Raw genomic sequence first — 15,415 nt, 5'->3', positions numbered from 1 at the left:
TGTGTTGGAGGTGGGTGTATATAATAATAATAATCCAATTTACTAAGTGTTAATTTGTGGATATTCAATAAAGACATTTAGTTTCATCTGGTTTATCCTCTTTGAAGAATATCTTTTGGGATCTTCCCATTTTTTTCTTGTAGTGCTAAGAACTGACCCGGGTTTTCTACCAAAGGTTTCAACAGTATTTCATAGGTCGCAGGAAAAAGTTCTCCCAACCTTTTTTGCCCTACACCATCTTTCACTAAGGAAAGAGCTTTCCATAGCCTGGATGTAAGAAGATGTATACTGCATCTCGAAGTCACAAGAGAATTTAGATCAAATTCATTGTTTATATTGTTCTCAGGCCCGCGTAAAGGGTACAGTGCTTCTAAAAACACCATAGGAAGATGGCTGCGAATTGCCATCAATGAAGCCTACAAAGCTTCAGGGGTAGATCCTCCCGCAGGGGTAGTGGCCCATTCAACCCGGGCAATAGCAATGCCCTGGGCAGAACGAGCAGGGGCTTCACCGGGACGGATTTGTGAGGCGGCTACATGGACAAGTTTTTCCACCTTTACCCGCCACTGCAGGTTGGACTTGCTCTCAGTGTCTGAGCAACCGTTTGACAGGAAAGTCCTGCAGGTGGTGGTCCCACCCTAGAGTAAGTACTCTATCTCCAGATGCTGTCCTGAAAGACGAGGTGAGAAAACTTTAGTTAGACTTACCGGTAACGGTATTTCTACGAGTCTTTCAGGACAGAGCCGATGATCCGCCCTAATTGTGTTATAAAATCTGGTGTTATTGCTATATTCTGCTTATCTAATTCAGCATGGCTGGAGGTACTCTATAAACAACTGAGACCATGGTGAAAGTGACCAGTCTATAAAGAAACTGACTGCAGTGTTTCCTGGGAAAATGGGTGGAGCTTTGCTCTCTCCAGGTGCTGTCCTGAAAGACTCATAGAAATACCGTTAAGATTTTCCGCTGCCTTCCTGGGCTCTCCCATCCCGCCAGCTGACTTTAGAGCGATATGGTCTAAGAAACCGGAAACTAAGAGTATGTAGTTAGTTCTGGTTTCATTCTTGGTTTGATCTGATGCTTTTAAGGGCAGAGGAGAGATCTGGGGTCTAATAGACTCCAGATCTCACAATAAAGAGATGCTATCTCAAGGGATGTTGTTCATCCCTTGTGATAGCAATAAAGTTGATATAAAAATAAAATTTAGAGACCATGTAAAAATAACAAAATTACATAAAATAAGATAAAAAATTAAAGCGCCCCAGTCTCCCTGTACCTGCACACATACAGTATGTAAACAGCGACCACACCACACGTGAGGTATCACCACAAACATCAGCAAGAGCAAAACTATAAGTCCCATGAGGCATTGCAAGGCTGACAGTTACAAGCATGACTCCCACAGGCAGAAGCACGATGGGACTTGTAGTTTTTCAACAGCTGGAGGGCCGCCAGTTTGAGTTACAAGCTCCAAAAAAAAAAAAAAAAAACATAAATTCACATTTTTTTATTTTGAGTTTTGGATAGAGTGGAGATGGCTTAGAATCCCTGGCAGTTTTTATTGCTGTTGGACAGAACGTGAAGGGAACCCCCCCCCCCCAATGGAACACAGATGGCAAAAATAAATCTTACAGGGGTTATAACCCCCCCCCCCCCCCTTACTCTATTCAAAATAGGTGGGGGGGAGTTTTGCCTATAGTTCTACTTTAAGGTTTCTTTATACAGAGGTGCGGACAGTACTCCTTTGCACATTCCAAACCTGAGATTGCTCAGGTGGTGATAATAAGGGCAATCCCTCTCATGTAGCAGTCACTCTGATAAAGCACATGGTAAAGCAAAACGTTGGTTTATTCAGACCAGAGAACAGTATGAATTGGCAATGGCTTGCAAAAAGTGTGTATGTGTATGTGTATATATATATATATATATATATATATATATATATATATATACATATCTCTATATAATCTCATCTAAATGCTTTTACCAGAGATCTTCTTTCTTCTGCAGGGTGTCCCTTTTCCTCAGAACGAAGCTAACGCAATGGACGTTGTTATCCAGTATGCTTTGTATCGACTCGGCTTCAAAATGCAAGACATCACTGTTTATGCCTGGTCTATCGGCGGCTTCACAGGTGTGAGGGGACTGGGGCTACCGGACTTTGTGAATAAATTAGAAAAAAAAGGAGTTTTACAGGAGGGGGTGGGGGGGGGGGGGCAATGGTAAAGAGGATAAGACTGGTCTGAAGGCAGGAGACAGTATGGCAGGAAATGTGATTTTCTTAGCAACCAGTCACTTAAATTCTTGTTTTGTTACAATATGAACATATAAATCTTAATACCTGCTTTAGGAAACAACACTTTGCTTTAGAAAACATTAACATGTGGCAGAGGAAAGATTTTAACTGAATGCAATGTCTTTTTTATGATGTTTTTAGATAATGTTGTCAGTGTCTTAATGCCTTTAAAACCTTGTCACTTTTTTATAGTTGTGATGATTTAAATACATGGAGGGTGGCCATATTTCCTTATTACATATATGCAGGCACTGTTTCCAGGTTTGCAATGCTTCGCTGTGAATTCATGGATGCCTTGCCAATTCATATGACTCACTGAAAGCAATAGAGTTGCCGTTTGGCTGAAAGTTTCATCAGTTATGAGAGCAATTGCCCTGTGCCACAGAAGTTTCCCCTAAGTGGCTAATCTGTAAAATCTCTAAAAAGTATACAGTGGATATAAAAAGTCTACACACCCCTGTTAAAATGTCAGGTTTCTCTGATGTAAAAAAATGAGACCAAGATAAAAAAAATAATTTCAGAACTTTTTCCACCTTTTTAATGTGACCTATAAACTGTACAACTCAGATGAAAAACAAACTGAAATCTTTTAGGTGGAGGGAAGTAAAAATAAAATAATGTGGTTGCATAGGTGTGCACACCCTTAAACTAATACTTTGTTGAAGCACCTTTTGATTTTATTACAGCACTCAGTCTTTTTGGGTATGAGTCTATCAGCATGGCACATCTTGACTTGGCAATATTTGCCCACTCTTCTTTGCAAAAACACTCCAAATCTGTCAGATTGCGAGGGCATCTTCTGTGCAAACCCTCTTCAGATCACCCCACAGATTTTCAATCGGATTCAGGTCTGGGCTCTGGCTGGGTCATTTCAAAACCTTTGTAATCTTCTTCTGGTGAAGCCATTCCTTTGAGTTGGATGTTTGCTTTGGGTCGTTGTCATGCTGAAAGATGAAGTTCCTCTTCATGTTCAGCTTTCTAGCAGATGACTGAAGGATTTGTGGCAATATTCACTGGTATTTGGAACTGTTCATGATTCCCTCTTCCTTGACTAAGGCCCCTGTTCCAGCTGAAGAAAAGCATCCCCAAAGCATGATGCTGCCACCACCATGCAGCAATGTGGGTATGGTGTTCTTTTGTTCATATGCAGTGTTGTTTTTGCACCAAACATATGTTTTGGAATTATGGCCAAAAAGTTCAACCTTGGTTTTATCAGACTACAACACATTTCTTTCTTGGACATCACGGGACACAGAGCCACAGTAATAACTGATGGGTTATGTAGGTACCTTTAGGTATTGGACACTGGTCACACCCTAATCAGGAAGTTCAAACCCCTATATAATCCCTCCCCTTCCAGGGATACCTCAGTTTTTATGCCAGTGTCTTAGGTGTTGGACGTGTAAAGATGTCCTGTGCTGAAGCTCCAAAGGGAATATCCTGATATCCTGTACTGGGGCAAGCCAGGCAGACCGGATCCGTTCAAAGTGTCCTTTCATGGCCGAATTGGATGGTACCCAGGCCTCGTGTCCGAAGAAACGAGGTTTTACCTGTAATGCTTCTCTTTTTAGAGAGCTGGACCCCGCAGATCAGGAAATGGCTTTAAACCTCCTAATTTCTGGCTGGGTGCTTTACAGGGCCAGAACTGCAGGATCCCCCTATTTGTAGGGGGCCCCAGTCTCTGACAGTTTTTTCAAACTGAGCCCACCGTGAGAGGTGAAGATTGGGTCTGTGTATACAGCACCCTGCGGCTGGATAAGGTAAGAGGAGATTCCACAGAATTTTGAATTCTAGTAGGTTTTCTCCTTTAAGGTAGATGCATGCTATGCCTAGTGTGACCACCGGGGGCTGCCAAGAGCACATACCTTCTCATGTTGTTTCTGTCTCAGCGTTCCATGCTGCACAGCTCTTCCGACCGGCTCCAGGTAGGATGGGATGGGGGGGATTTCTCCTTAGGAATGTTCCCCCCAGACCAAGGGGAGGCCGCAGGTGGGTTGTAAGGCGGTTTTTATACCGCACTGTCGCCGCCGTTGCCAGGCCGCCATTGCATCTATGCAGGTCCCATCGCTGCCGGCCTCTCTCCTTCCTCCTCCACCCCCAGCCTTCCTCCATGCTTACTCCGGAAGGGTCAGGCGCACACGGGAAGCACTCGTTTTCAAAAAAACGAAGGGGGGGCGGGGCGTCAGCATGCTCAGACGCCCACAGTGCCAGAAGCATGGCTACTTAAAGCAAACTCTACAGGTGCTCTGTGCCTTGGAGGGACACAGAGCTGACAGTCGCATGTAAGGTGGGACACAGGCATTCTCCTAGGCTGCATTTACTAAGGTAACACCGGACTGGGCAGTTGGTAGCAAGGCTTTTGCCAGACTACATCGCTCAGCAGTCAGTGTTCATTTTGGATACCTCACACCTTGTTGCTTTGCACTATGGGTAGAAGAGGTTCAAGTACCCCCAGAACCAGAGACACTAGGGGATCTCGTTCAGGTTCTGAGGACCCCCTGTCTGCTACATCCTCCCCCCCTGAGGGGCCAGGGATGGCTGGACAGGCATAGCCGTTGGGGTCTGGGGCTATACCTGCTTCCGGCACTTCAGCCCCTGTATACATTACACAAGAGGTTTTTTCCTCAACCATTACTGGGTTCAAGGAAAGATTAATGGCCGTGATTACAGCTTCACTCAGTGGAAGAAAACGTACTAGGCCTTCCTCTGTTTCCCAAGACCCTCAAGCAGAGGAGCTCTGGGATAAAAGAGATGAATCCCTTTCAGAGGATCAGGATGGGGCAGATAATTCCTCTTCGGAGAAATCAGGTGGAGAGGGACCCTCTGCGACTTCCCAAGACTAGAAAGTCTTAGTGCAGATCCTTACTGGATTGGTCCGCTCCACATTTAAGTTGCCCGTACCTGAAGCTGTTAAAGAATCCTCTTCTGCTTTGGGGTCACTGAAACCTTCCCAAGCAGCACATGCTTTTCCTGTTCATAATTTGCTTGAAAAGCTCCTTTTATTCTGAGTGGGATCACCCAGATAAGCAATTTCTTCCATCGAAAAAGTTTTCAACACTTTATCCTATGGAAGAAAAATGTATTAAGATGTGGATGCCGGCCATTGATGCGGCCATTTCCTCTATAAATAGTAGCCTAACTTGTCCTGTAGACAACGCTCAGATGCTCAGGGATCCTGTGGATAAAAAGATGGAATCCTTATTAAAGCATGTTTTTTGCTTAGCAGGATCAGTGGCCCAACCTGCAGTAGCAGCGATTGGAGTCTGTCAATACTTAAGAGACCATGTTAAGCAGGTCATCAAAGTATTACCTGAAAAGGCCCAGGGGTTTGCTAACCTTCCAGCGGCCTTATGTTATGTTGTTGACGCTATCAGAGATTCTATCATGCAAACCTCTCGCCTTTCATTTGGGTTGGTGCATATGTGTAGAATCTTATGGTTGAAAAATTGGTCAGCCGAAGCACCATGTAAAAAGCTCTTGGCTGGGTTTCCTTTTCGTGGTACAAGGTTGTTTGGAGAAGACATGGATAACTATATCAAGAGAATCTCTTGTGGGAAAAGCACTCTCTTACCTGTTAAGAAGAAGAGTAAGCGTCCCTCTTTCAAAGGGACTCTTTCCCAGCACCAGGGGCTTCTGCCTCCAGGCAGTCACGACGGCCTCCTCCGTCTGGGGCAAGAAACAAGAGTCAACCCCAGGAACAAAAGAAGTCCTGGGGGAAGAAGTCTTCTAGACAAGACACTAAAACCTCTTCATGAAGGGGCGCCCCCGCTCGCTCGAGTGGGGGGAAGACTGCTACAGTTCTCAAAGCTCTGGCAGGAGGACTTCCAGGACAGATGGGTAATCTCCACGGTAACCTTAGGGTACAAGTTGGAGTTCCAAGAATTTCCCTCTCCTCGTTTCCTCAGATCAAGTGTTCCCAGAGATCCAGAGAAGAAGCAGTCGCTCCTTCTAGCGTTAGAGCGACTTTTGTCGCAAGAGGTCATTATGGTGGTTCCCACAAAGGATCAAGGATTGGGCTTCTATTCCAACCTTTTTACGGTCCAAAAACCAAATGGGGATTTCAGACCCATTCTGGATTTAAGGGATCTGAATCGATTCCTAAGGATTCAGTCCTTCCGCATGGAATCAATTCGGACAGTCCTGCAGGGAGGAGAATTTTTGGCATCGATAGACATCAGAGATGCATATCTACATGTGCCCATTTTTCCGGCTCATCAGAAGTTTCTACGCTTCGAGATAGGAGGGCGCCATTTCCAGTTTGTGGCTCTGCCTTTCGGGATAGCCACTGCACCTCCAGTGTTCACAAAGGTCTTGGCCCCTACTCTGGCCAGATTAAGGGCTCAGGATATAACTGTCATAGCATACCTAGACAACCTGCTCTTGATAGACCGGTTGGTGGCTTCCTTGAACGGGAACTTGAGGACCACTGTCAAGTATCTGGAACATCTAGGTTGGATCCTCAACCTAGAAAAATCTTTCCTAAAACCAGTAAGAAGACTGGAGTATTTCGGTCTGATCATAGATACAAGCCAGGAGAAGGTATTTCTTCCTCAGGCAAAGATCACTGCTTTAAGGGTCCTTCTGTCCACCTTTTGTATGAGGCTGCTGGGAAAGATGGTGTCTTCATTCGAAGCAGTTATGCTCCGTTCCATTCAAGACTACTGCAACACAGTATTCTGTCGGCCTGGAACAAGAAGGTTCAGGCATTAGACTTTGCGGTGCGTCAGAGCCTCAATTGGTGGCTCATACCCGAAAACCTGCAGAAGGGGAAATCCTTTCTACCGGTTACCTGGACGGTGGTAACAACAGATGCCAGTCTGTCAGGTTGGGGAGCAGTTCTGGAACAGTCTGTGATCCAGGGGCTATGTTCCAAGACCGAGAGGACCTTACCCATCAACATTCTGGAGATCCGGGCGGGATACCTAGCCCTAAGAGCCTGGACTATCAGGCTACAGGGTTGCCCGGTCAGGATCCAGTCCGACAATGCCACAGCAGTGGCTTATGTCAATCATCAGGGAGGCACCCGGAGCCGAGCTGCTCAAAAGGAGGTGAACCAGATCTTAGTCTGGGCAGAGATGCATGTGCCATGCATATCGGCAGTTTTCATTCTAGGGATAGAGAACTGGCAGGCAGACTATCTAAGTGGCAGTTACTCCCAGGGGAATGGTCTCTGCATCCCGACGTCTTTTTGGCCATATGCCAAAGATGGGGGGTCCCAGATGTAGATCTCTTTGCATCCCGATTCAACAAAAAGATAGACAGATTTGTGGCAAGGACAAAAGATCCTTTTGCATGCGGGACGGATGTGTTGGTGATTCCGTGGCATCGGTTCTCACTGATTTATGCATTCCTGCCTATTCTGCTACTGCCACGACTCCTTCGCAGGATCAGGCAGGAAAGGAAGTCAGTACTTCTGGTGGCCCCCACTTGGCCCAGAAGGACTTGGTATGCAGAAATAGTAAGGATGACGGTGGGTTCCCCGTGGACCCTACCGGTACGCCCAGACCTGTTATCTCAAGGTCCAGTGTTCCATCCTGCCTTACAAACGCTAAATTTGATGGTTTGGCTATTGAGACCCACGTTCTGAAGAGTCGTGGGCTTTCAGGTCCTGTCATATCTACCTTGATCAATGCAAGGAAGCCAGCTTCCAGAATGATTTATCATAGAGTCTGGAAAGCTTACGTATCCTGGTGTGAATACAGGGGTTGGCATCCCAGAAAATGTCATTGGTAGAATTCTTGATTTTCTACAATTGGGATTAGAGATGAAGCTGGCCTTGAGTACCATCAAGGGCCAGGTCTCGGCTTTATCAGTATTGTTTCAACGGCCACTTGCTTCGCATTCTTTTGTCCGAAACTTTATGCAGGGGGTGATGCGTCTTAATCCTCCGGTTAAGGCACCTCTAAACCCCTGGGACTTGAACTTGGTTCTGTCAGTGTTACAGAAACAACCTTTTGAACCAATACGTCAGATTCCTTTGGTCTTGCTGACAAGGAAACTAATTTTTCTGGTAACCATCTCTTCTACTAGAAGAGTATCAGAATTGGCAGCTCTTTCCTGTAAAGAGCCTTATTTGATTATACACAAGGATAGAGTGGTACTGCGCCCTCATCCTAGTTTTTTACCGAAGGTGGTTTCAGATTTTCATCTAAACCAAGACATTGTTCTGCCTTCCTTTTTTCCCAGATCCCTGTTCTTCGGAAGAGAGGTCACTACATTCTTTGGATGTAGTAAGAGCAGTCAAGACCTATCTGGGAGCAACTGCTCAAATTCGCAAAACAGATGTTTTGTTCGTGCTGCCAGAGGGTCCCAGTAGAGGACAGGCAGCGTCAAAGCTACCATTTCTAAATGGATTAGACAATTGATTATTCAGGCTTACGGTTTGAAACAGAAGATTCCTCCGTTTCAGATCAAGGCACATTCCACAAGGGCTATTAGTGCTTCTTGGGCAGTGCATCACCAGGCCTCTATGTCTCAGATCTGCAAGGCCGCAACCTGGTCTTCAGTCCATACATTCACCAGATTTTATCAGGTGGATGTGAGAAGGCATGAGGATATCGCCTTTGGGCGTAGTGTGCTGCAGACAGCAGTACAGGGTCCTCAGGTCTGATTGCACCCTACTTGGTTGCGATTTCCCCCCCCCCCCCTCAGTTGGCATTGCTTTGGGACATCCCATCAGTTATTACTGTGGCTCTGTGTCCCGTGATGTCCGAGAAAGAAAATAGGATTTTTTTATAACGGCTTACCTGTAAAATCCTTCTTTTCTTTCAATGGACATCACGGGACACAGAGGTCCCGCCCCTCTTCTAATACACTTATATTGCTTTGCTACAAAACTGAGGTTTCCCTGGAAGGGGAGGGATTATATAGGGGGTTGAACTTCCTGATTAGAGTGTGACCAGTGTCCAATACCTAAAGGTACCTACATAACCCATCAGTTATTACTGTGGCTCTGTGTCCCGTGATGTCCATCGAAAGAAAAGGATTTTACAGGTGTTACAGCTGTTATAAAAAAATCCTATTTTTCCCACATGCTTTTGGGAGACTTCACATGTGTTTTTGCAAAATTTATCCGGGCCTGGATGTTTTTCTTCATAAGAAAAGGCTTCCGTCTTGCCACTCTACCCCATAGCCCAGACATATGAAGAATACGGGAGATTGTTATCACATGTACCACACAGCCAGTACTTGCCAGATATTCCTGCAGCTCCTTTAATGTTGCTGTAGGCCTCTTGGCAGCATCCCTGACCAGTTTTCTTCTTGTCTTTTCATCAATTTTGGAGGGCTGTCCAGTTCTTGGTAATGTCACTGTTGTGCCATATTTTCTCCACTTGATGATGACTGTCTTCAATGTGTTCCATGGTATATCTAATACCTTGGAAATTCTTTTGTACCCTTCTCCTGACTGATATCTTTTAACAATGAGATCCCTCTGATGTTTTGGAAGCTCTCTGCAGACCGTGGCTTTTGCTGCAGGATGCGACCTAAGGAAATGTCAGGAAAGACCTACTAGAACAGCTGAAATTTGGCGTTTAATCAGAGGCACTTTAAACAATGGCAGGTGTGTACTGACTCCTATTTAAAGTGGAGTTCCACCCACTTTTACAACTCTTCAGCATCCCTCACTAAACTGTGCACTGTAAACAAATTGGATATTTTTAATTTTTTTTTTTCTCAGCACCTACTGTATATCTGCTGTATTCATTTTTCACTTCCTGCTCCCTGGCCGTGGCCCATCGCATCATTTCCTGTTTGCAATGCCTTCTGGGAAGGGGCGGCAAATTCATCTGACACTGCCGTTGCTATGGAAACCTGACCTGAAACCTATTACACTGCTTGTGCTGCACTGAGCATGTGCGAGATCTGCAAGGATGAGATCCAGGAAGAAATACAGTCTGGCTTCAGATGCCCACACTTAAGATGGCCACGGCCTGCTGTAAGTTTATAAAATAACAAACTACTGCTATAAACTAACAAAACAGACCTTAATTTACAGACTAACTTTACTAGAATACATTAAGCTTGTGTATTATAGGGGTATTTTTATTTAAAAAGTATAATTTCGGCCGGAACACCACTTTAAGGTGAGTTTGAATGTGATTGCTTAATTCTGAACACATCTACATCCCCAGTTACAAGAGGGTGTTGCACGCCTATGCAGCCAGATTATTTTCGTTACATTTTTTTCCTTCTTAACTGTTGAACACCTGTTGGGCAGTGTGCTGCTGTCGGTGGTAGCTGTACAGGGCTGCCTGTGGAGCACATGGGTGCTGGTTCAGTGCTACACCGCTATGAAAGGGATCAAAAGGGATAGGACTTTGCCGCATTGCATGTGCATGGCCCAATCGGCACGTCCAGGTGCGCATGTTCAGCTGTCTTTTTTGGATCACTCTTTTGGCTGCTAAACAAGTGCAAGGCTCCCCTGGGTCTTCTGGGTACAGAAGATGTGCCATTCCACCCAACCGGAGGCAGTGTTACAGTAGAAGCAGAGACATTTCTGGCGTTTACCTGCAAGTATTTGTGACACTTCAGTGGGGGTTGTTTGCCACTCCTCTCAGCTGGTTAGCTATTGCCTTTCCAGGTGTAGAAGGTCTGTTGACTCTCAGCAAGTCTTGGCAAAGCAGGCAGACAGGGGGGAAAATGGATGGGCACCCTTTGTCAGGTAGGGGAGACCCTTGCATAGTTCGCCCGGCATTGGTTCCCTTGTGAGTCAGCTTAGTTCTGAATCTCTGCTCTTTTCTGGCCTATCTACTTTTCCAGGGGCACATTCCTCCAATTCTTTTGTATCAAGGTAGGCATATTTGGCAGCCATTTCCAGGCTGCATGAACAGTATTCAGGGGTTCTTGCAGGTCTAGGGCACAAACAGGGGGCATGCTTCTTACCCTTCTTCCTTTTTAAAGTGGTTGTTTTAATTTTTACCTACAGGTAAGCCTATAATAAGGCTTACCTGTAGGTAAAATGAATATCTCCTAAATCTGTACGGTTTAGGAGAGATTCACTCTGTATGCAGCCGCTGATGTCAGTGGCACATGCGCTGTGAATGCCCGGTTGAAGGTCCGGCAGACCTTGCCGGGAAGAAGACTCCCGCGCACATGCGTGAGAGTGTCGTCATCGCGGCTTCAGCCACTCACAGCACCGGAGACGCGAACCCGGGAAGACACACCGAGCGCAAAATGTCAGCTCCCTCGGCATGGACCTGCCTGCGATACGGGGACCTCGTTCTAATGTAAGTATTTCATAATGAGCTAGTATGCGTTTTTTGTTTTGTTTTTTTCCTGAGGGTATACAACCGCTTTGATGTGGAAAGCTGAGGTGTCAGAGGGACATCCTTTGGATGAGGCGGAATAGGAAACAAGTAATGATCGAGGGTCCTCTTTGGAAGAATCCTCTCGGGAAAAGGCTTGGGATCCTGGACTGTCACAAGCACAGAGGACCACAGTTATTTTTAGCCAATGCAGTCGGAGTGATCTTGAAACTACCGCTTTCAGAATCCACTACTCTTGAAGTCACTGGGTTTGGGTCCTGCCGGACACCAAAGAGTCCCAAATCTTTTCCTGTGGACCCTCATTTACAGGAAGTGATGAATGCCGATTGGGCTCATCGGAGAAGGTGTTTTCGCCACAAGACCAGTTTACCTTTTAGTATCTCATGCTAAAGGAGTTTTCAAAGAAGTGGGGTTTCTTTGCCGTAGACCTGGCCGTTTCCTATCAGAGTAGGAAGATCAGGACCCTATATACTGAGATTGTCAAAGAAGCTACAGTGCCTTGAAAAAGTATTGAAATGTTCCACATTTTGTCATGTTACAACCAAATACGTAAATGTTTTTTTATTATGATTTTATGTGATAGACCAACACAAAGTGGCACATAATTGTGAAGTGGAAGGAAAATGATAAATGGTTTTCAAAAATTTTTACAAATAAATATCTGAAAAGTGTGGTGTGCATTTGTATTCAGCCCCCTTTTACTCTGATACCCCTAACTAAAATCTAGTGGAACCAATTACCTTCAGAAGTCGCCTAATTAGTAAATAGATTCCACATGTGTGTGACTTAATCCCAGTATAAATACAGCTGTTCTGTGAAGCCCTCAGAGGTTTGTTAGAGAACCTTAATGAACAATCAGCATCATGAAGGCCAAGGAACACATCAGACAGGTCAGGGATAAAGTTGTGGAGAAGTAGTATTGTAAAATAATATCCCAAGCTTTGAACATCTCACGGAGCACTGTTCAATCCATCATCCGAAAATGGAAAATGCATGGCACACCTGCAAACCTACCACGACATGGCCGTCTACCTAAACTTACAGGCCAGGCTAGGAGAGCATTCATCAGAGAATCAGCCAAGAGGCCCATGGTAACTCTGGAGAAGCTGCAGAGATCCACAGCTCAGGTGGGAGAATCTGTCCACAGGACAACTATTAGTCGTGCACTCCACAAATCTGGCCTTTATGGAAGAGTGGCAAGAAGAAAGCCGTTGTTGAAAGCCGTAAGAAGTCCCGTTTGCAGTTTGCGAGAAACCATATGGGGGACACAGCAAACATGTGGAAGAAGGTGCTCTAGTCGGATGAGACCAAAATTGAACATTTTGGCCTAAAAGCAAAATGCTATGTGTGGTGGAAAACTTACACTGCACATCACCCTGAATACATCATCCCCCACCATGAAACATGGTGGTGGCAGCATCATGTTGTAAGGATGCTTTTCTTCAGCAGGGACAGAAAAGCTGGTCAGAATTGATGGGAAGATGGCTGGAGCCAAATACAGGGCAATTTTAGAAGAAAACCTGTTATGCCGCGTACACATGGTCAGACTTTCTGGCAGGAAAAGTCCGACAGAATCTTTTCATCAGACATTCCGATTGTGTGTGGGCCTCATCGGACTTTTTTTCCGAAAATTCTGACGGACCTAGAAATAGAACGTGTTTTAAATCTTTCTGGGAAAACCGCTCATCTGTATGCTGTTCTGACGGACCAAAAACGACGCATGCTCTGAAGCAAATATGAGACGGCAGCTATTGGCTACTTGCTATTGAACTTTTTCTAGTCCCGTCGTACGTGTTGTATATCACCGCGTTCTAGACAGTCGGACTTTGGTGTGATCGTGTGTAGGCAAGACCGTTTCAGCGGAACTCCGTCAGAAAAACCTTCAGAGTTTATTCCGACGGAAAAACCGGTCGTGTACGCGGCATTAGTCTGCAAAAGACTTGAGACTGGGGCTGAGGTTCACCGTCCAGCAGGACAACGACCCTAAACATACAGCTAGAGCTACTATGGAATGGTTTAGATCAAAGCATATTCATGTGTTAGAATGGCCAAAACAAATTCCAGACCTAAATCCAATTGAGAATCTGTGGCAAGACTTGAAAATTGCTGTTCACAGATGCTCTCCATCCAATCCAACAGAGCTTGAGCTATTTTCAAAGAAGAATGGGCAAAATGTCACTCTAGATGTGTAAAGCTGGTAGAGACCTCCCCAAAAAGACTTGCAGCTGCAATTGCAGCGAAAGGTGGTTCTATAAAGAATTGACAAAGGACTGAATACAAATGCACGCCACACTTTTCACGTATTTATTTGTAGAATAAATTTGAAAACCATTTATCATTTTCCTTCCACTTCACAATTATGTGCCACTTTGTGTTGGTCTGTCACATAAAATCCCAATAAAATAGATTTAAGTTTTTAGTTGACAAAATGTAGAAAATTTTAAGGGGTATGAATACTTTTTTCAAGGCACTGTAATGTACTGTATATAGGGTTTGAGGACCTTTTTAAAGGCAGATGCTTCGTTCAGAGAATCGGATCCTGCCTTTTTGATCAATGCCTAGAGGATTTTCCTAGAGCTTTGAGCTTGGAGGAAGCCATTTGATAACTCTTGAGCCTTGGCGTTATGTCCATTCACATGAGGGTGCTGTAGGTCAAACGCTGGTCAGTTGAAGAACACGCGCAAAGAGGGGAAAGTCCCTGAGATCCTAAACATTATAGAAACTAGGTTTGGAATAAGACTGGAACAAGAGGCTAAGTCCTGTGTGCTGGGGCTAATTAGACAGAACATTGGGAACGGGCCTATAGATATAGCAATCGTAAGATGCTTATACCAGGCGAGGAAACTGATTGCGAAAGCCTGGTTATCAGCTCTACTCCCTACCCCTGAAGAATGGGTTAGAACAATGAACTCAGTAGTAAGAACTGAAAGGACAATTTATATTAGAAGGGGAAACTATAAGAAGTTCATAAGGATATGGGGTTTATGGTGTCAGGGAATGAGCAACGTAATATGAAACCTTAATGAGTGCTTGAATTTAAGAACGAGGGAATAAGCGCATGGGGTGGTAAGCACCAAATATGGGTTTCCCAATCGGATAACAAGATTTGCCAGGCTTAAGATAAGCTTATTTTAATAGAAGCAAAGTGCTGGGGGTGGAGGGTGGGTATTAGGGTTCTAGGGTTGGGATGGGAGGTGGGGGGGGGGGGGGGGTAAAGCACAAGGCACTGGTAAGATACTATGTTTATGATGAACCTGGCTGTGTTATGGGATACTAAAGGATTTAAAGGTGTAATTTTTTTATACTGTTATGATGTACTATGTATAATTTGAAAAAGTAAGAATAAAAAGGATTTGAATCAAATAAATAAAATAGTAGCCCCCACCCCAAAATAAAAAATAAAAATCCAAGGATCTTCTGGATCCAATAACAGTCAATGGTCCTTCCTTTTCTCCTGCAGGGGAGGCTGGTCCTTGCTGCCGCACTAAACTTTGATCCCTAATGATGTCGTCCTGAGCAGTAATACTCTAAGCCCAGGCTGTGTGGTGACATTGCCCTAGGGGTGGGATTATGACCTCCTGAGTTCAATGGAAGTGGGTTGAATGGTGCTGGCCATTAACCTGGAAGATTGAGGCCATCTAATCACTGAAAATAAGTTCTGCAGCGGATTGCTTTAAATCAGAGTTAAAGTACAAGTTCAGTTTTTAGAAGAAAAAAATAAATGCACATAATAAATATATATATAATATAATTTTTTTTTTTAGTCTAAGTCAGGGGTAGGCAATCTAAAAAGAAGAGACAATGAACTACCACAGCGCTGTGGTAATTCATTGGTTGGTTGGGGATGATGTAA

The 15,415-nt window shown here is 44.7% G+C and overlaps 1 protein-coding gene across 1 annotated transcript in view; it reads left to right on the top strand.

The window, feature by feature from the left end:
• Positions 1–15,415, top strand: part of ABHD16A (abhydrolase domain containing 16A, phospholipase) — a 72,221-nt gene that overhangs the window by 44,843 nt on the left and 11,963 nt on the right. The window contains exon 12 of the mRNA XM_073598968.1: positions 2,011–2,134. Within this exon, the coding sequence (XP_073455069.1) occupies positions 2,011–2,134 (124 nt within the window). The remainder of the gene's footprint in view (positions 1–2,010; positions 2,135–15,415) is intronic.

This window comes from Aquarana catesbeiana, linkage group LG09 (genome assembly GCF_042186555.1).
Source record: "Aquarana catesbeiana isolate 2022-GZ linkage group LG09, ASM4218655v1, whole genome shotgun sequence".
Classification (NCBI taxonomy): domain Eukaryota; kingdom Metazoa; phylum Chordata; class Amphibia; order Anura; family Ranidae; genus Aquarana; species Aquarana catesbeiana.
Note: the sequence above shows the minus strand (reverse complement) of the source record. Positions and strands in the feature narration are given on the sequence as shown.